Source organism: Acinonyx jubatus, chromosome D4 (assembly GCF_027475565.1).
Source record: "Acinonyx jubatus isolate Ajub_Pintada_27869175 chromosome D4, VMU_Ajub_asm_v1.0, whole genome shotgun sequence".
NCBI lineage: Eukaryota > Metazoa > Chordata > Mammalia > Carnivora > Felidae > Acinonyx > Acinonyx jubatus.
In genome coordinates this window covers 63,136,134-63,158,376 of record NC_069391.1, presented here as the reverse complement: position 1 = coordinate 63,158,376, position 22,243 = coordinate 63,136,134, and the positions used below count along the sequence as shown (strand labels likewise).

The 22,243-nt window shown below is 39.5% G+C and overlaps 1 protein-coding gene and 1 non-coding gene across 3 annotated transcripts in view; both read right to left on the bottom strand.

The window, feature by feature from the left end:
- The window catches only part of HSD17B3 (hydroxysteroid 17-beta dehydrogenase 3), a 47,564-nt gene that overhangs the window by 11,322 nt on the left and 13,999 nt on the right, over window positions 1-22,243 (bottom strand). For both annotated transcript variants that reach the window (XR_003416863.2, XM_015068290.3), the window contains exons 3-6: window positions 6,019-6,094; window positions 4,235-4,342; window positions 2,865-2,932; window positions 1,531-1,566 (exon numbers count right to left, since the gene is read on the bottom strand). Coding sequence is in view for 1 of the 2 variants with exons in the window: in XM_015068290.3 (XP_014923776.2) it covers window positions 1,531-1,566; window positions 2,865-2,932; window positions 4,235-4,342; window positions 6,019-6,094 (288 nt within the window). In the remaining variant the exon portion in view is untranslated. The remainder of the gene's footprint in view (window positions 1-1,530; window positions 1,567-2,864; window positions 2,933-4,234; window positions 4,343-6,018; window positions 6,095-22,243) is intronic.
- On the bottom strand, window positions 7,045-7,150 carry LOC113596157 (U6 spliceosomal RNA). The gene has a single exon (XR_003416898.1). It is a non-coding gene; the product is annotated as a U6 spliceosomal RNA (small nuclear RNA).

Genomic DNA, 22,243 nt, shown 5'->3' with positions numbered 1-22,243 from the left:
GGATAACTAAGTGATGCTAGTCATGCTTCCAACCAGTGTGACCAACTGAGGCATGGTGTTCTCAGAAAGCTAATCTGCAATTTGCTTTCTTTGCTATTTAAGGTAGTTAGTGTCTACCAATATATAAAAAAATGTTTTAGCAAATCAAAGCATTTGTCTGCTAAAGGAGCCAGAAGGTTGTCAGATATATTTGGGAAACCCTGTGACCAAATGGACCAAGACTGCAAGATCAACGTGTAAAATAACATGAAAGATTTTAGTGGTAAGGCTGCAGACAACAGTTGGACATTATAAAACTTACAATTACATCAGCTGGGGTTTTAAAACAACTATTGATTGCTCAGCTTACAAAGAATGTATGTACCAATAAAAACTGAGCACAACTACAAAACTTTTTACAGAAGAACCACCAATGGTGAACATAACTTTTGTCCATTTTACATTGGTTTGCTCAGCCTCCATCTCCCTCCTTATATTGATAGCAACTTATTTTTCTTTGGGAAAGCAACCCTTCTCTGCCAGGCCATGCTATAAAAATGAGACTGGGCCCTCCTGTCCCTAATGGGGCTCCCCATGCCATGAAACCATGGATCATACTGATTCACTGCTACAGTTCTACTGGACCTTCCAGAGCAGTCAGAAGGACTGTAACGTGCAGTTGTGAATGTTGTGCACTGGGCAAGGTGCCCAACTGTGGGGGTGACTGTCAGCTGAAAGCCCAGGGTTCACTCACAAGCCATTAGGAGGGCTCTCCCCATTCAGAGGAAAGGGAAAAATTGTGTTCACACAAAAGCATCATCTATCCATGCTTAAGCAGCACCTTTTCCCAAATCATCTGCTCTGAGGGGGTGCCTTTTCCTTATTCACACAAAGGCACAATATAGGACAGCTTTGTGATAGTCATGCCTGCAAATGCTTATGCAGTTGACTCTAATCAAAGAAAATGAGTGCTGAATGGCACCTGACACATCCCTTAGTCCAACATTCTTTCAAGAACAGATGAAGAATCTGAAGTTCAAGGGAGTTAAACCACATGGCCAACACTGTCCAACTAACTAGTAGCTGAGATAGGATCAGAATACAAGAAATCTTGAATTTCAATTCAACAAATATTTGTTGAATGTCAAAAGTCCAGAAAAATCCAAGCCAGGCCTGCTGTCATTTTTCAAACCAAGTGAGCTTTCCTCCATTAACAAAGACAAAAATTAAAGGAAGGCACCATTTTTTTTCAAGTTACTCTGGAATCCTGAGAAACTTTCAATGTCTAATATGTTGAAGCCTAATATTTCCTGACATGTGACAAAACTTGATGAAAAATGAGATTCAGACACTCTGGAGAATAAATTCATTACTGTATTTTCCTGATGAAAAGAGAATCAGACAATTAAAAAAAACACTGCCTGGTCTCTCAGTCAAGTGCAGTTCAGCTTCACAGAATTCTGCTTCTACAGAAAAAAGCAATTCTCCTGAGTTGCCAGATTCCAACAGCTACTACATTTTAAGCATTTAGCACAGATATTGACTACATACCTTCACTACTGAGGTGATGTTACAGTGGATGAGACTCTGTAATAAATAATCACAACCATGAATTAGCTGGATGATTTGAGAAAATCTCTTGAGAGGCAGTCAGTGCTAAAGAACCATAAAATGGGCAAAAGGGTGGGTCTGAGCACTGCCCCTCACTCACTCGGCCTGGAAATGAGGTTCTTGATTGATGGTCACCAAGTATGCTCTAGAACTGGGGAGCACCTGACATCCACTACGGTTCTATAAGAATTGATCTTGAGTAAAAGTTAATTAAGAATTTCCTTCAAAATGTAGAGATTTTCCTTCAAAATACAGTTTTTCAAAGGAAGGTGGTTATTTTCCAGCTGAAGGAAGAGAGTTAGCATATGTGGGTTTAGAAGACAACAGCATAGCAAATAGAAAGGTAAATGATAATATAAGGTAGAGGTTCTGGGCTACAGATGCTGGATAAAGAAACTACTAGAATCACACAAGACAGACAGAAAGGAAAGGAGGGACATACAGAAGCAAGCACAAATGCAGACATAAATAGAAAAACAAAAACAAAAATGGATCATGGTTAATAGAGAGACACAGACTTGTGCCAAAAATAGGGATTTAGATGGGGTTAGATATGTGGCTAAGAGGGGAATTTTGCAAGGACATGCAGCAAAGTCCAAGCAATCTGGCACTATTTTTCCATGCAGTAGACTTGGGGATTAAATAGGACCACAGGCACACAATGACAGCCTGTTCAGAACGGGTATAACTACATGATTTTGAAAGTCAGGACCCGGAGAAGAGTCAGCAAATCATGTCTTCAAGGACTATTAAATGCGTAACAAATTCACTGATGACATGCAATGGCAGCCATGGGTCTGGGTCAAGGTTGCCAGATGTACAACACCCCCAACCACAGAGTTTTGTGTCACAGACTTTCCTCACGCTGAAAGTTGAAAAAAATCTTATTGCCTGGAAAGACAATGAAAGCCAAAGAGCTGGCCTTCTCCCACTTATAACCACAGCTGTAAATGTGTTAGCCAACACAAAGCCCTCAAAGATTATAAAGCAGAACACAGAACCCCAAGAGAATGGGACAGTCGGCAGGTAAGTTTTGGTGTGCAGAGAAGGAGGAAGATGTCTATATCCTAGAGATGGTCATGAAAAGTGGTGCCCTTGCCTGTGTGGCAAGTACTTAGGTGAAGAGAAAGGGAGAGCTACAGACATCCACCTGGAATACAGCATTTTGGCCAGACAGCCTCCCTTGTACCCTTTCCCAGGCCCTAGTGACTACCCAGCCAGGAGGCCCGGTCCCCAGTGAGAGGAAACCATCCACAGAAAGAGACCAGGCCTACCTGGATTTCATCTGGTGTATCAAGGAAGTGGCTCGGGAGAAGGTTTGGAAGCATTCCGACATTGTTGACTGACAAAGGCAAAACAAAATGATGTCAGAGGAGCTGGTAGCAAATATTTATTAAAAGCCTTAAAAATGCTTATATTCAACCCCAGAAGTTTCTTCTCTTGGGAAGTTTCCCTGAGGAAACACAGACAGAAAAAAAATTATGTTCAAGGCTGTTCTTTGCAACATAATTTGATAACAGTGAGGAAATTGAAGGGGAAAACAATTGTCCAATAGTAGGAAGCACATCATATGGATCATGAGGCAGCCGTATGGCAGAATGCAATGCAGCCATTCAAAACTATGACTGCTTAGTTTAAAGACATGGGGAAGCACTTGTGGTATATGGTTTTTAAAATTGTTACAAAAGAATATGTAAATTTAATCCCAGCTTTGGAAATATGTGTGTATATGTCTGGAAGGACATGTACCAGAACATTATCTCAGGCTGTGGAGATATTAACCAATTTATGCACTCATAGATTCTTTCTGGTTTTTCTGCAACAATGTGGTTTACATTTTTTATTAGTAAAAAATGTCATTATTTTTAAAATCCAGCAGGAAGTTTAGAAATCAAATCTTCCTTCCGTGTATAATATAGAGACTGTGCTCTGTATCAGGTCATAAAATATCTTGTCTATAAGTCACCACAGAAAAAAAATAGTATCTTGTTTTCTGAATAAGAAAGTCAATTCTCAAATAAACATGCTCACTTGCTATTTCATGAATCAATCACAGCAATGTTTGTTTGCTAAACGAATTCTTTAGGCCAATGTTTGTTTGTTTGTTTGTTTGTTTGTTTGTTTGTTTTTGAGAGACAGAGAGAGTGAGAGAGAGACAGCATGAAGGGTGGGGCGAGGAGGGGCAGGGAGAGAGGAAGAGAGAGAATCCCAAGCAGGCTCTGAGCTGTCAGTGCAGAACCTGACACAGGGCTCGATCCCATGAACAGTGAGATCATGACCTGAACAGAAATCAAGAGCTGACACTTAACCAACTGAGCCACCCAGGTGCCCCAAGGCCAATGTTTCTGAGATTCTGTCTTTCTGTCTAATATCAGTTATCAGTGGGGGAAAAAAATCATTTTCATATTATAAAATATGGTTGGGAAGGTTGAAGTATCTTAGTTTCATACATTCCAAAGCCATACATAAATGTGTTAATCCAATATGCCTCTTGAAAAATTGAACTGTAATATTTTGTTTAATGTTACAACTTAAAAGACAGTCATGGGTTAAGTTCAAGTTTACCACAGAATAATCAAGCGTCACTAAGATAATTGTTTTACTAATGTATTATAATATGCTTTGCATTTTGCAATTTACTTACCTAAAATTCCAATTTCTAAGCCTTCAAGTTTTTCTCTAATATGCTCGTAGATGTTGTCTTTGGTAAAATCTGCTTGTATAATCTTCACGCTACTCCCTGTGGTACACTCTGCATTAGAGACAACAGTTATTCTTTAATGAACAGGAGTTCAAATCCCTCCCTTGCTCATGGACTTCTCCAATGCTCCTGGCACTAGCTGAGCAGACCTTTAAGAGGATAAAACCATTATCCCAATTAGAAACACGAAAAAGTCCCCAATAAATGCTGGAACGTGCTAAAAGATTTGTGAGTGATGGTTTCTGGTGTTTCTGAGAGTTACTCTGATGACAAGTATATGCTCTAAAATAAATTTAGTGCAATGGTTCTCAAAGTGGAGTTAGAAACACAAATTCTCAGGCTCCACCCTGCATGCCCTCCCAGTGACCGTGCTCATGCTCAAGGATGAGACCCCTGGTCTATAGGCCATAAGAGGATAGTGATATGTTGCCTCTCCTCAGTGTCAGGTCCCCGTGGCATAGACAGAGCAATCCTCTGCATTTGTCCAACATGGTAGTATTCATAAAGCATTTACACATATAATATCTTATTTTAAACCTCTCTACAACCTTGTAAAGTAGATATTACACCCATTGCTAAGAGGAGAAAACTAGGGCTCAGAGAAGCTAACTCTCCCCAAGACACCCACACTCTGCTCCCTCCAAGTCCATGCTCGCTCTGCTATTCCACGTGGACTTGGCTTTGTGTAGGAGCCTTCAGTGGGTATAAAAGCAACAGGTAGAGTTCAGCAACTGCTTCCTGCTCAGCTTTGGAGTTAAACCCAATATTTCTGGGACAAGTGATCTTGAGGCATAGTTTGGCAGGTGGGGGATATTTTCAGGCCAAAGACACTTCTTGCTTTTCAAGGACAATAAAAAGCACTATGAGAGAAACATTATGAGAGAAACACTGAAGAATATCCTAGTTTTGGACAAAGTTACTTTTGATATCCAGACATGGAACAAAAGCAGAATTCATTGGATGAAGGGCACAGAGCCTCCATGGTGTGATTGCCCAGCCCCACACTTCCCACCATCCCACACTATTCCAAATCTCCCCCAGAGACACAAGGCCATCCCCTGACAGCCTGTCACAGTCTTCACAAGTCTTCATAATTGAAGACTCATTCTTTTGAGGTAAGGATTTTACAAATTACTAAATTAATAATTAATTATTGAAATAAAATACTTAAAAAGGGATATGATTACTATTAACTAACAACACCTTGCAGTGGATCATAATAATCAAATATTATAGTATAAATGCTGCCTCATAGAGTTGTACAGTGTACAACTTGTACAACCATACATGGCAGCCCTGGATCAAATATTTTTTAAAAATCTGATAACCACCAGCAAGGACTGTCCCTCAACTCCCTGCAAGGAGCAGGGCATAGATACAGGGAAATGCCCAAACATAGATTCTGCTTTTGAAGGAAGTAGCAGAAGCAATAAAACAGCTGGGACCTCTGGATGAGCAGAACTAATTCTAGAGATGAAGACACTCCACCAAGGAGAGAGTAGATCTATGTGTGCATGTGTCTGTTCCTACTTCACCCAGCCCACAGAATCCCTGCTGAACTAATGCCACTTATGTCCTGCCCTTAACTTTGTAAAGTCGGCTCCCTGCAGAAGGACCAGTGCATCAGGCTCCAGGAGCAGCCTTAGGAATGCTGATGGGGCCTCTACAGGTACAGACTTGGCTGGTGGGCTCCACAAACATCTCCCTTATTTCTTTGGGTCACTCACCAATCTCCGCAGCAATGGCCTGTAGTTTTTTCAGTGTCCGGCTGATAAGCACAACATTGAGTCCTTGTCTTGCTAGCTGGGAATGGGGGTGGGAAAACCGAAAATGAGAAAGATGATAAGCAGATAGGGAAGTCGTGTTTTAAAGGTGAATTGGAACATCACCCACTTGGTCACAAGGTGATGTGCTTGCTTCTCCTGGGTTTAAATGTGCAGAATGTGACAAAGATTTCTGGATTATGAGCAAAACAGCCACACGGGGCCAAGCTATATGTGACATAATAATAGTAGTTTATTTTTAGGTGTTTATGATGTGCCAAAAACTATTCTAAGAGCTTTTTTATTAAAAAAAAAAAATAAAAGACCCACAGACCCTTTTTTATTAAAAAAAAAAAAAAACCCTCTGAATGCACTCTCATCAGAAATGCCTGGGGCCAAATGTGTTTTGGAATTCAGAATTTAGAAGATTTTATAGTATAATTTATATAACAAGTCTAGGGCAGTACCCCCTGTTTAAAAACTGTATTTCTGCAGCAACTTTTGAGCTGATTCCTATTCATAAGGACGTTTTTTTCGTGGTTCACTTCACTTGGGCATGGGCATGGCCTGAGCCCTCTCTCTGGCTCCCAGCAGGACAAAAAATAGAATAAGGTAAATAGACGCTTCTCTGAGATCAGGGAAGAACTCTTCTTCAGAGTGGATAGTGCCTCAACTCCTGGGCTGAGTGGCAGTGCACAGAAGAGGTCTGCATTAACGTGGCACAGGGGACAGGCAAACTCAGTATGCTGGGAGGTCCCAGACAGGTCGAGACTCCTCACACCTATAACTACTACTGTGAGAAAGGCTAGAGCTTTCCCTGAAGACAAAGGGAAAAACTAACATTTGTTTAAACCGAGACTGATAACATTTGAGTTAGTGACAAAAGGGCCTGTTAGTTGAAATCTTTCTCTATGGTTTTAATTAAGTTTTTATACCTTTATCTTTTTAATTGTGGTAAAACACATATAACATAAAATTTATCATCTTAACAAATATATGGAATTTTTCATGAATTTATGTGTCACCCTTGTGTGGGGCCGTGCTAATCTTCTCTGTGTCATTCTAGATTTAGTATATGTCCTGCAGAAGTAAGCACTGTGCCTTTATTTTCATAAGGAATTACAGATTATAGAAAATACATAAGAAGCTGAATTAAAGACTATAATATGTGATCTCCAATAGCCAACAACTCAATCTTCAAGCCAATGATCTCAAAATCACCCAGAGAGATGTCAAACACACACACACACACACACACACACACACACACACACACACACAACCAATTCCCACCAAAACCATCCAAATAAAAATTTCTGGAGTTGAAGCATCAGTGTTTACATCTTTTTCTATTTTAATTTATTAAATTATCTATGCAATACACAAATACAATCTTATTGTAAAAGATGTCTCCAAAACCCCTCTACACCCCTAGGCTCCTGCTGCTTACCTTTTTCTCTGCATCTACATACATATATAAGCACATACAGAAATAAACATTCATTTTATGGTTTTCTTTCCTTTCACACTTTATAAATGGCATTATAAAGATTGTGTTTTTAACTTGATGATGTGTCTTATCTCTAAGTATCCTATCTATCTCCACATCACTCCAGTTTCATAGTGTCCTGTAGTTCACTTTAGGGTGAGCACTGGAGTTATTTTTAAGTTTTCCCATTACCTATATTACCACAACGAATACCCTTCTATATAACTCTTCATATATACAAGTGAATCAATTCCTAGAGTAGATAGTCAAGAAGTGGAATTGTATCAAAGGGTGCATGCTTCTAAAATTTTAACAGTGTTGCCAGAATACGGTGCCTTAAAGCCATACCACCAAAAATACAACTATAGCTATTTCTTCACACTCTGTCCAGGATTTTATATTAGCAACCTTTTCAACTTTTCCCAATCTAATGGTCAAGAAATTATATCCTTATACTGTTTTAATTTGCATTTTTCTAGTTATCAGTGGAGCTGAGCATTTTTTTTTTTTGGACATTTGTGTGAATTACTGGTGTGTACTCTTTTGCCCATTCTTCTACTGGGTTGTCATTTTTAAATAAATTTTTAGGTGTTTTGTGGGTTTTTTTCACATATTCTGATTATTAATTATTTGCTTGCTATATATTTAGTATTTTCTCCTTTATTTATGGCACCTTTACCATACATTATATATTAATTTTCATGTTATCGTTCGTAAATATTTTCTATGGCTTTTTAAAAACTTCCTTTATGAACTTCCATAACTCCAAGGATATATTTTCTTATAACCTTTTACACTATTTTTATATTTCCTGTTCGTTTATTTTTGAGAATAATCTGAGCGTGAAATCACCTAACATTATTTTTTGCAAGATGGGTGGCAATTTTCTTTACAAAAGTTTTGTATTTGTCCATTCTTTATAATTTTTTAGAGAGAGAGCAAATGGGGGAGAGTGCAAAGGGAGAGAGAGATAGGTAGAGAGAGAGAACCTTAACCAGGCTCCACAGTCAACACGGAGCCCGACACAGGGCTCAATCCCATGACCCTAGTATCGTGACTTGAGCCAAAATCAACCGACTGAGCCAGCCCAGGCATCCCTCCATTCTTTCTTGATTTAAAATGCCAACTTAGGGGCGCCTGGGTGGCTCAGTCGGTTGAGCGTCCGACTTCAGCTCATGATCATGGTCATGATCTCAGGTCATGATCTCACAGTCTGTGAGTTTGAGCCCCGTGTCAGGCTCTGTGCTGACAGCTCAGAGCCTGGAGCCTGCTTCTGATTCTGTGTCTCCCTCTCTCTGCCCCTCCCCCGCTCATGCTCCATCTCTCACTCTCTGTCAAAAATAACATTAAAAAAAAATTATTTTTAATGCCAAGTTAGTCATATGCCAAATTCTTACATGTCCGTGGGTCTGTTCGTGATCTACCTGTCCTGTTTCACCAATTTGTTAGTCAATTTCTGTGCCAGTGCCATTTATGATTTAATCACAATCTTCTAATAGGCTTTGATATTTGATGTGTGAAAGAGCAAGTTCCTACCATTTATTGTTCTCTTTCAAAATGTTTTTATCTTCTTAGTTTAACTTTCCAAATAAATGATAAAATTGTCTAGTCAAGTATTATTATATTTAAATTAGAGAAATTTAGGGTAAATAATATTTTGAAATATTATGATATTTGCAGTAATCAGTTGTCTCATCCAGACATTTGGTATCCATTTGTCCTAATCCCATGTGTTCTTCTCAAAAATTTTAGAAGTGTCTTCACATAAATCTTGGACATTTTGTATTAGTTAACATAACATTAGCTCATATAACAGAGAACTCCAAAATTTCAGTGGTTTCACACAATGAAGTTTCACACAATGAAGTTGGTTTTTGTCTTATAAACTCTTTTTCACATAGTCATTCAGGTCCCATGCTGAGAAAGTCTTTGCCATCTTCAACACTAGGTTTCTAAGATTGCCCTGGGTATTGACACCCAGCCATGCAAGGATTAAGACAGAGAAGATACATCCCCTCCTTTAACCACCTTGACCAAGAAGTGACACACATCATTCTGCCTGATTTCATTGGCCAAATTAGTCACATGGCCCCACTTTGGTGGAAAGGAGTCTGGGAAATGCCCTGGCTAGGCAGCTGCTTCTGGCTGTAAGTCTACACCATGCGGGAAAAAAAGTAAGGATCTAGGAGGACATTTAACTGTACCTGTCACCAATATCTTACATTTATTTGTTGTCATCATGAATTAAGTTATTATGGAAAGCAGAGGAAACTCTAGAATGAAATACCTAGGTTCAGTTCTTGTTTCTACCACTTAAACCTGTGCACACAAGTTACTCAGACCAAAGAGTTTCCGCATTGGCAAATCATGGACACCAATAGATATACTTCATTAAGTTGTTCTGAGAATCAAATAAAAAACCATACCACAAGTGCATGGTGCAGAGTCTGTCACATAGGAAAGCACCCAATAGTATCAGTTATTTTTCTATGTATTCTACTTTGTTACTCTTAGTGATTAGGAACTCTGCCCAGCCACTTCACTGAATTCTTTTATTCATTGTAATAGTTTCTTCATCAATGGTTGGCTTTTCATCATAGACAGTAATATTATCTACAAATTACAGTTTTGTCCCTTCCTCTCCAATGTTTGCATACTTTTGGCCTCGTTATCTTGGATAATATCTCCTGTGCTATGTCAAGCAAATATACTGTCTGTTCTCTACCATACTGAGAACACTTTTATTTTTTTGTTTATTTGAGAGAGACAGCAAGCGCGCGCACTCGTGCACACACAAGTGGGGAGGAGCAGAGAGAGAGGGAGAGAGAGAATCCCAAGAAGGCTCCATGCTTGGTGTAGAGGCTGATTCAGGGATCAAACTCATGAACCGTGAGATCATGACCTGAGCCAAAATCAAGAGTCGGATGCATAACCGACTGAGCCACCCAGACTTCCCTAATGTTTTTCAGTACAAAGCATGAGGTTTCCTGTTATTTCTGGAAGTTATTTTTTATCAATTTCAGAACACTTTCATCTATTCCTTTTTGCCAAATTACTTTATTTTTAAAACAGCTGGATTCAGTTTGCTAATACTTAACTTGGATCCCAATTTTCTTCTTACCTTTGTCCCATTTTGATATCAGAGTCATGCCAATCTGTCTACACAATTCCTGAAATTGTCCCAGGATTTTCTCAATTTTAAAACCAAAAGTCCCACACCCCAGGATCTGCCCCAGTCCCAGGCAAATCAAGTTGGTTGGTCATCCTAGAAACATTTTGGTTTTTGGTATTTCTTTCTTATTCCTTGAAGATTTAGTAATATTTACTCACAAGTAACATCTGGGTGTTTTGTAGATATTCATAAATGCCTTTTCCATCTCATGCATGGGTTGAGCCAACTTTGATTATGTTTCCATAGGAAATGTCTTTCATCTAAGTTTTCACTTTATTGATACAAAGATAGTCTTTTCTTCCTTTCTTTTTCTTCTTCCTCTACTTTGTTTTAAATCTCCTTGTCTGTAGCTAGGTTCCCAACATTGTTCCTTCTCTTTCTTTTTCTTTTTTTTTTTTTTTTGAGGTTTTCAAATATTTGTTCCTTTTCTGTTTTTTTTTTTTAAGAATCAATCTTGAATGATCAGTTCAGTTTATTCCTATTGCCTCTGTCACCCATTTTTGTTCTTCTCTTTATTAATTTCCTCCTTCTATTTCTTTTGGATTTATTTTGTTCCCTTTCTAGAATTTCTTGAAAGCTAAGACTATCTACAATCTTCCTTATTTTCTAATAGATGCATTTAAAGCCAAAAATCTTCACTTCGAAATGCATACAATTTTGACCATAATTCACAGGAATGTCCATTTTTATTTTTTGGAGTTACACTGAGGTATAATTTTTCAATATAGATGACAGGGTGGATATCATTTTCTTTTTTATGTTTATTTGTTTATTTTCAGAGAGAGAGGGCACAAATTGGGGATGGGCAGAGAGAAGGAGAAATAGAATCCCAAGCAGGCTTTGTACCATCAGCACAGAGCCCGATGCAGGGCTCAAACACATGAACCGTGAGATCATGACCTGAGCCAAGATCAAGAGTCTGACCCTCTAATGACTGAGCCACCCAGGTGTTCTGGATGTCATTTTCTAAGATTAGTTTTAATTTTATTGCATAGTAGTCAGTGAACATAATGGTATGTTTTTTGCCATTGGTAACTTATCACAATTTTCTTTCCAATAAGTGCACTTTTATGAATGTTCCATGTGTATCCTTAAAGAATGTGTATTAGCTCTTCATTGGCTAGGTTTTATAAATTTTCGTCTCTTAAATTAAAAGTGAGGTTTACCAAATGGCTTACCAAATATTGGTTAAACCTGTATGAGAGGGTATTCAAATTCCTTATAAACTTAATTATTTGTATTTATGTAGTAAGATGTTAAATTAGAAGTTTCAACAGAAGTGCAAAGACCCAATAGAAATCAGATCACAAAATCATTTCAGAGAGCAAACCAAGAAAAAAAATTTACAAAATAATATCTAAGTAACCTGACAATGTGATTCTTGAGCCCATCCACAGGGCGCCCTTCACTCATATAAAAAATATGTCAAGATAAGGAGCATAGCAAATCAGAGGGCTTCGTGAAGAGGATTTCTTTGGTTTTGTCTGCTACCAAGCTACGATTCCCATCCCCAAGGGCAGGGTGAGGGAGGAGCCTTATGTCAAAAGGGGTGGGGGTACCATCCCATCTTATTTCATGTTTTCTATGCATCATGCTATCCAGCTTATCGCCCCCTACCCTCCCTGGTTTCTGCTGAATCAGTTAGTGGAGCATAGGCGATACTGTGGTCACAAGTTACAGCAATTTAACATGACAAAGGATTATCTCTTACTCATTATGCTCAAACTGTACACCCATCTGACCAACACTCCCCAAAATCTAAAGAGCAAGAATCATGACTTATTGATGCTCTGACATTGGAGCTTTCTGCTGCCATGAGCTAGGCCACCATTCAAACTTGTATGACTGTTTCTCCTGGACCAGATGTGGGAAAGAATAGGTATGGGGTTAGATTCTAGACAAAACATCCACCCCAAGGCAAAGAGACCTCAGCAGAAGCAGAGCTGGAGGAAGACTTCAAGGGCTAAGGAGGTCAGGATGCAAGATGATAGCACATTCACCAGAGCCATGTAGGTGTGGAGAACCCAGGAAAGTGCCCCATAAGTCACATGAATGTCAGTCACCAGGCCCAGACAGCCAGTCTCCTCCTTAGGACGGTACCAGGCCTATCCTATCATTCCTTCTCTTCTCTGCCGACCATCTCCAAACTCCTGCTCCTCACCCCTGGCAGATTCAGACATCTCAGTTGGCAACTGGGAAAGAGAAGCAGACCACAGCACTACGTCATGTCCCCAGAGCATGGTCTCCAAAGACATCCCAGCTGAATTAGGGGAGACTTAATTTTATTTCATGTCCAATATTTTCATTATTGCAGGTAACTGGACACTGGGACTGTGGAGTTGAAACCTGTTTGCATCTGGAAGTGACCAGAGGGAATCAGTGAAGTAACGGGACCAGAGGTAGAGAAAGAACCAGAGCTATGGAACAGGTTCAAAAAGACAAAGAGAAACAGTCACAAGTGTGCCCAGTGAGTCCTGCAAAGCCTGTTTATCGGTTCTGTTTCTGAAAGTGTCGTGGAAATCTCCTACAGTGGTTCCAAATTCATCAAACACTTCTATTCTAGATCGGTTTCTACTTTCAATATTTCAAAGTTATATTGTCAGAAATAGAATTGGCTCAATATTAATCATATGAATCTTATAAATATGAACATTTCTATTATCCTTTTTTAATTTTTTAATGTTTTATTTATTTTTGAGAGAGAGAGAGAGAGAGACAGCATGAGTAAGGGAGGGGCAGAGCGAGAGAGGGACACAGAATCTGAAGCAGGCTCCAGGCTCTGAGCTGTCTGTGCAGAGCCTGACGTAGGCTCGAACTCACAAACTATGAGAACATGACCTGAGCCGAAGTTGGACACTTAACTGACTGAGCGACCCAGGTGCCCCTTTTATAATCTTGAATTACATTTTGTCTAATACTGATATTGGGAGCAATATCCTTTCCTGTCTTTTTGCATTTTCCTAGGATATGTTTTTCCATCCCTTTACTTTCAACTTTACTTTCCTGTATTTAACATTGGATTTTTTTTTTTAGTTCTTTCTAGGTTATCTCATATCTATCGGGAAATATAACCAAGTCATATTTACTGCGATTGCAAATATACTGCACCAACTGTCTATCTTGTTTTAGTTTTCTATTTACTGTGTTTCCTTTGTTACTGTATTCAGTCTGTAGGAGGCAAGACAGGACAAAGTTACAGTAACAAAATAGTCCCAAATCTCAGTGGCATAATACAAGAGAAATTTGTTTTTCCTTACACAATGTCCTCTGCAGATAACCCAACAGTCCAGGCCATGCCTCCCTACCCATGCAACCACTCAGGGTCTAGGTTTTTTCCCAGGGCTCAAATTGACATGAGGCAAGCAAATGACCTAGGGTGCTCCACGGTCATTACACAGGGCCTCCATGGCTTTGCCTGGTATTGAGCAATGAGAACTGAACTTGATGATTCTATAGCAAAGACAAATTCATATATTTTTGAAAAATAAGTTATAAAAACAAGAACACCCCTTTTTTCCCCCAAACTAAATACAGAAAGACCAGTTCTGTACCTGGATTAGTAAAATATTTTCATAGACGAAAAGATGTTCACAAAACAGTAATCATTTTATAAAAATACATATGAACAAAAGAATACAAATCAAACATATTAGCAAGGTTGCATGTGAGAGGAAGATAAATGGGGGATGGGAATGAAAGAAAAGAAATTGAGAGAGGGAAATGCAAATACATGTCCACACAGAGACTTGAACAAGAATTAGTAACAACTTCATCTGTAATAGTCCAAACTGAAAACAACCCAAATGTCCATCAACAGGTGAACAGATAAATTATTGTACAGCCAATCCATGGAATACTACTCAGCGTAAAAAGGAATGATTTATATACACAGCAACATGAATGAATTTCAAAATAATTATGCTGAGTGGAAGAACCAAACCAAAAAAGAGTACATACTATATGATTCCATTTATGTAAATTTGGAGGTGCCTGGCTGTCTCAGTCAGTAGAGCATGTGACTCTTGATCTTGGGGCTGCGAGTTCAAGCCCCACGTTGGGCATAGAGATTACTTTAAAAAAAAAAAGTCTTCCAGGGGCGCCTTATGGCTCAGTAGGTTAAGTGTCTGACTTTGGCTCAGGTCATGATCTCACAATTGTGAGTTCAAGCCCGCATCAGGCTCTGCACTGACACCTCAGAGCCTGGAGCCTGCTTCAGATTCTGTGTCTCCCTCTCTCTCTGTCCCTCCCCCACTCACACTCTGTCTGTGTCTCAAAAATAAATAAACATTCAAAAAAAAAACCCACTTCATCCCAAACTTAAATACAGGCAAAATGATGATTGTTTGATTTTTTTTTTTTTTTTAAATACCATCCCAGAATGTTTTCTAAGAAGCCTGCTTGACCTCATTGGACATTTTGGGGCATGTAACTTTGCTGGGTTTTTGGGGTTTTTTTTTTTATTTTTTTTAACATTTTATTTTATTTTTGAGACAGGGAGAGACAGAGCATGAACAGGGGAGGGTCAGAGACAGGGAGACACAGAATCTGAAACAGGCTCCAGGCTCTGAGCTGGCAGCACAGAGCCCGAAGTGGGGCTCGAACTCACGGACCGTGAGATCATGACCTGAGCCGAAGTCGGACGCTTAACCGACTGAGCCACCCAGGCGCCCCAGCTGGGTTTTTTTTTTAATTTAAGTTTATTTATTTATTTTGAGAGAGAGAGAGAGAACACTAGCAGAGAAGGGACAGAGAGAGAGGGAGAGAGAGAATCCCAAGCAGGTTCTTCACTGTCAACCCACGTGGGGCTCAAACTCACAAACAGTGACATCATGACCTAAGCCGCAATCAAGAGTCAGACACTTAACCAACTGAGCCTCCCAGGCGCCCCTGCTGCTACAGAATTTTTAACAGTCCTCAGCCCTTGGAGGTATGGACAGCTCACAGCCAGCCAGGTGAGGGACAGAGGGTTGTCAGCAGAGAAGCTAACCCAGAGGCAACACGGTTATACACCATAGAAAGTTGGCCCATCTGGTACGTAACTTGGCAATATTATTGCACATTCCTTTCCAACTGACTATATAAATCTTTATTCCTCAGACACTCTCACACAATCAGCAATTTGGCTTCCTTCTGGATCCTTCCTTACTACATTGAATAAAATTTTAACAAATGCTAGCATGTATCTTCATTTGAGAATTGTGTTTTTACAACCCTGAAGATAAAATATTGGTTAATCCTTTGAATTATTTGCCTAAACGGACACAACAGTTATACTGTAACCCTAATGTCTACAAGATTTTAAAAGTGACTGTACTAGCATGTTCTAGTGAAGACAAAGAATATCAGAGAGGGATTTTTAATCTCCCTTTATGATAGTTTCAAGAAGTACACACAGGAAGTTTGAAACTAAAAAGAGAAAAAAAATTATACACAAGATGAATAACAACCAAAAGGAAAAAAATGCATGACTTTCTTAATACCAATCAAAACAGGCTCTAAAGCATATAAGTATTCCTAGAAGTACAGACTAGTAAAAAGTTCAGTTCCTCAAAGTTCAGGATTACCTAATAAAGTAGCTTTACATAAAACTGCAAGAAGAACTGAAAAATACATCACCAGAATAGATTTTAATTTCCCACTTTGGTAATTGTTGGATGACACACACAAACATTTGGTTAGAATACTGACTACAGAATCCACAGATATAATACACTTGATCCAATGGACACATACAAACACTACACAATTGCAGGTAACATTCTTTTGAAAGTCAAGTCTTTGCCCCAAATAGTCAAAGTAATATTGAAGAAGAAAACCAAGGCAGGAGGCATCACAATCCCAGACTTTAGCCTCTACTACAAAGCTGTAATCATCAAGACAGTATGGTATCAGCACAAAAACAGACACATAGACCAATGGAATAGAATAGAGAAACCAGAATTGGACCCACAAATGTATAGCCAACTAATCTTTGACAAAGCAGGAAAGAGTATCCAATGGAAAAAAGACAGTCTGTTTAGCAAACGGTGCTGGGAGAATGGGACAGCAACATGCAGAAGAATGAAACTAGACCACTTTCTTACACCATACACAAAAATAAACTCAAAATGGATGAAAGACCTAAATGTGAGACAGGAAACCATCAAAACCCTAAAGGAGAAAGCAGGCAACAACTTTTTGACCTCAGCTGCAGCAATTTTTTACTCAACACATCTCCAAAGGCAAGGGAATTAAAAGTAAAAGTGAACCTCACCAAGATAAAAAGCTTCTGCACTGCAAAGGAAACAATCAACAAAACTAAAAGGCAACTGACAGAATGGGAAAAGATATTTGCAAATGACATATAGGATAAAGGGTTAGTACCCAAACTCTATAAAGAACTTACCAAACTCAACACCTGAAAAACAAATAATCCAGTGAAGAAATGGGCAGAAGACATGAATAGACACTTTTCCAAAGAAGACCTCCATGTTGGGATGAGCACTGGGTGTTGTATGGAAACTAATTTGACAATAAATTATATTTAATACAAAAAATAAAATAAAATAAATTTTTTAAAAGACCTCCAGATGGCCAACAGATACATGAAAAGATGCTCAATGTCACTCATCATCATGGAAGTACAGTTCAAACCCCACTGAGATACCACCTCACACCAGTCAGAGTGGTTAAAATTAACAACTCAAGATACTATAGATGCTGGCAAGGATGTGGAGAAAGAGGAACCCTCTTGCACTGTTGGTGGGAATGCAAACTTGTGCAGCCGCTCTGGAAAACAGTGTGGAGTTTCCTCAAAAAATTAAAAACAGACCTACCCTATGACCCAGCAATAGCACTACTAGGAATTTATCCAACAGATACAGGAGTGCTGGGTCATAGGGGCACATGTACCCCAATGTTTATAGCAGCACTTTCAACAATAGCCAAATTATGGAAAGAGCCTAAATGTCCATCAACTGATGAATGGATAAAGAAGATGTGGTTTATATATACGATGGAATACTACTTGGCAATGAGAAAGAATGAAATCATGCCATTTGCAGCAATGTGGATGGAACTGGAAGGTATTATGCTGAGTGAAATAAGTCAGTCAGAGAAAGACAGATATCCTATGTTTCCACCCATATGTGGATCTTGAGACACTTAACAGAAGACCATGGGGGAAGGGAAGGGGGAAAAATAGTTACAAACAGAGAGGGAGGAAGGCAAACCCTAAGAGACTCTTAAATACAGGGAACAAACTGAAGGTGGAGGGGGGTGAGGGAGAGGGTAAAATGAGTGATGGGCATTAAGGAGGGCACTTGTTGGGATGAGCACTGGGTGTTGTACATAAGTGATGAACCATGGGAATCTACCCCAAAAAACCAAGAGCACACTTTACACACTGTATGTTAGCCAATTTGACAATAAATTGTGTTAAAAAAAAAAAAAAAGAAAGTTGAGTCTTTGAAAAAAACTGATAAAACTGACAAATCTCCAGCAAAATTAATCAAGAAAAAAGAGAGAATGCACAAATAAACCATAAGTAATATTAGGAATGAAAATGTGGGCATAATTAGAGATCCAGCTTGGATTTAAAATATAGAAAAGGGTATGGCCACCTGGATGGCTCAATCAGTTGAGCATTGGACTCCTGATTTCAGCTCAGATCATGATCAAGCCACGAGTTGAGCTCCCCGCTAAGCGGTGAGCCTGCTTGAGACAATCTCTCTCTCTCTCTCTCTGTCTCTCTCCCTCTCTCGTTCTCTCTACCTCTGCCTTTCCCCCACTCATGCAGCGAACATGCACTCTCCCTCTCTAAAATAAAAAAAAAATTTAAATACAGAAAAGGGGTTAGGAGGGGAAACTAAACACATGTAGTTAATTATGCTCCTCCTGAAATCCCATTAAATGGGAAGCAATTTTTTTTCAAAAAAACCATAAATCCACAGAGATAGTACCAAAAGACAAGAGCAACCCCAAATTTTGGGTTCCTAGAAAGTAGATGGGCAGGATCCCAAGTCTTACACCAGCCATGGGATAAACTGAGAACTGACCAAATTTGTACCACTAAAATCCTCAAAATTCTCAGGCACTGCCAGCACCAAACCTGGAGTAAAGGGGGTGCCAAATGAGGGGGGATTGGGTAAGAGCTGTGGGAGAAGACGTAGTGCCCGAATGCCCACCTCCATTCCATGTTCCACACATTGAAGACAGGGGTCCTCTCTGGGAGCAAGGAGTTGCACAAGTTATGTCCATACCAGGTCTGACTCCAGAAAGATGGCAGTCAGGCCTTTGCTATATGGGCAGGAGGCTACCTCTTCTCTAGGGAGTCTCACCCACATCAAGACCCTGGCCTGGGGGCTCCCCAAGCAGGAGCCAATCACCCTCAGCTCCGAGCTCCATCCGGCTCAGACACTCCAGGCAGAGTCCTCATTCTCCTAATCCAGCTCTCAGACATGGACAGACCAAGGATTATCTGTGGAAAGCTGTTAACATGAAAGACAGAGAGCCAAACAGGAAAAAAAGCAACTTGGAAGGGCAACGCAATTTTTTTGAAAGAAGAAAAAAAAATCGATATATCCCCAAAGGGTAAGAGAGGCTGCTGCTCTATGCAAAGAACAGGCAAACAAAACACAAAAGATCTCTCAGAAATGCGAATGATTCTTAATTTATTTTAAAAGTTTTCATTCTTAATTTTTTAGAAATTGGAAAGTAAAGAATTTTTTTAATATTTATTTTTGAGAAAGAGGGAGAGAGAGAAACAGAGACAGAGCGCTAGAGGGGGAGGGGCAGAGAGAGAGGGAGACACAGACCCTGAGTCAGGCTCCAGGCTCCTAGCTGTCAACACAGAGTCTGACACGGGGCCCAAACCCACAAAGGAGGAGATCATGACCTGAGCCGAAGCCGGATGCTTAACCAACTGAGCCACCCAGGTGCGCCCTAGAAATTTGAAATTAAAAAAAAAACAGCAAATAATGAAAAATTCAATAAAACAGAGGATAAAATTGATGAAATCTTTTTGCAGAGAAGAAAGCAGAGATAAAATGAAAATTATGAGAAAAAAGAGACAAATAGAGAGTGATTTCAGGATCTGAATAATAGGAGTTCCAGAAATAATACGAACAACATCTGAGTAACTGGAATTCCAGAAAGGAGAGAGAAAGTGGGAAGAGACTAAACACCCTGGCACAACTTATTTTATGGAGTGACCTGGCTGTGTCCCCCCACTGCCTAACCTCTCAATATTTCTGCTCATTTTCTGAACATTCAGTTGTTTGGTTAACTAGATGACAGTCTTAGACTAAATTCATTTCCTGCTTTTGTTTTTTAAACTTAGTAAGAGAATGCTACCAAAAAAAAAAATGCCGATAAATTTTATTTATTTTTTTTGACAGAGAGAGAGGGGGCACAAGTGAGCAAGGGGCAGAGAGAGAGAATCCCACAAGGGGCAGAGAGAGAGAGAGAGAGAGAGAAGCAGGGCTCACCCAGTGCTCATATTTACCTGAAGTGGGGCCAACAAAGTTTAAAACTTAAGTGAAATTGGGGCACCTGGGTGGCTCAGTCAGTTAAGTGTCAACTTCAGCCTAGGTCAGATCTTGCCAGTGTCATGATCATGCCATTGTCATGATCTTGACAGCTCAGAGCCTGGAGCCTGTTTCAGATTCTGTGCCTCCATCTCTCTCTCTGTGCCTCCCCATTCACTCTCTCTCTCTCTCAAAAATAAATGAACATTAAAAATTTTTTATTTTAAAAACTTAGGTGAAATGGATATATATTTCTAGAAAAATTCAAATTTCCAAAACTTATAAAAGAAAAAATTAAAATCCAAATAGCTCTATAATCACTAAACATAATAATAATAAGGTAATGATGATATAAATGAATAGCTTAAATTGTCCCACGAAGAAAACTCCAGTGACAGATGGTTTTACAGATAAGTTCTATCAAACATTCAAACAAAAAAGATCATGGCTAAATTGCACAATCGTTCTCAAATATTAAAAAGAGGTAAAATGCCCCTGTTCGGTTTATAAGGTCAGTGTAACTTTGACACCAAAACTTTGGAAACTAGTTGGCATTACCTAGTAATGTTGACAATGCACAGCCTGTGAGCCAGCAATTCTGCTCCTGGGAGTGTTCTCAACTCTTCCATAAGACCTTCAGGAGGCCTGGACAAAGTGTTCATACCAGCAAAAGCAGAAACTACCGAAATGTCTCTCAACAAAGAAAAGGATAACTAAACTGAGATGTATTTATATCACAGAGTGTTATACAATACTGAAAATGTTGTACATGTTGTACATGGATGAACTTCAAAAGCATAATACTGATCAATAAGAAGCAGGTTGCTGAAGACCTGAATCAATCTATGTTAGGTTCAAAACTAACAATGCAACCAATATATTGTTTAGGGATACATGCACATGTAATAGAACTTTTATTTTTTAGTGTTTTTTTTAATGTTTATTCATTTTTGAGAGACAGAGTGCGAGTGGGGGAGGGGCAGAGAGAGACGGAGACAGAATCTGAAGCAGGCTCCAGGCTCTGAGCTGTCAGCACAGCCCCGACACGGGGCTCGAACTCATGACAAGAGATCATGACCTGAGCCAAAGTCGGATGCTTAACCGACTGAGCCACCCAAGCACCCCTGGAACTTTTTTTAAGTAAGGAAATTGTTTACACAATGTTCATGATCATGTTTATACATATGGGAGTGAGAGAGGGGAAAACACAAAGGCAGGATGTATGTGACTGTATGGTAAGTTTCAAGGACACTGGTGATGTTCTAATTCTTAAGCTGGGTGATAAGGGATACATTACTCATTTTATTACTTTTTGAAATCACATCTATGGACTATATACACTCTTGTTTGATGCATCTCTGTCTCTCTGTCTCTGTCTCACTCTCAACACACACACACACACACACACACACACGCACATACAACCATGACATACTACAATGAACCTAGGATATTCAAAGCCTGCATCAGAAATTACAGGGTTGAAGTCAAGCCACACAGTAACAAGGCAATGAGTCCAGGGGAACATAAAAATAATTCAAAGCTGCTATTTTCACTTAAGGCAAGATGAAAGAGAACAAGCTGGGAGTGCCACTGAGGTACTTTAGATGAGAGGAATTTAGACATTGGGAAGAAATTTCCTTGCTGAAATGACAAAACATCACCATAAATTGCCAAGTAAATGTGTAATGATATTCAAAACAGGGCCAAGCAGTTATTTTTCTTGGGTTGGTCTGAGGCAGAGCTAGTCAAGCGATTTTAATCCAAGGGCCAACTCTGTGCCACTACCTGGAGCTGCCAGGAATACTGATGTGAGAAGAATTCTGACTGACCTGATCTGTCACGCTGGATCCAGGAACCGTGCCTGCACCTGTGTGGCCCTAGATGTTGGGGGGTGCCCAGAGGTGAAGGAATGAAACCACACAATCTTGAGTCTTACATTTTGCTTCTAGTATTCTCTGGGCATTAACGGTCAAGAATATGTGCATCAGAGAAACAAAACGTAAAATTCATAATATTTAA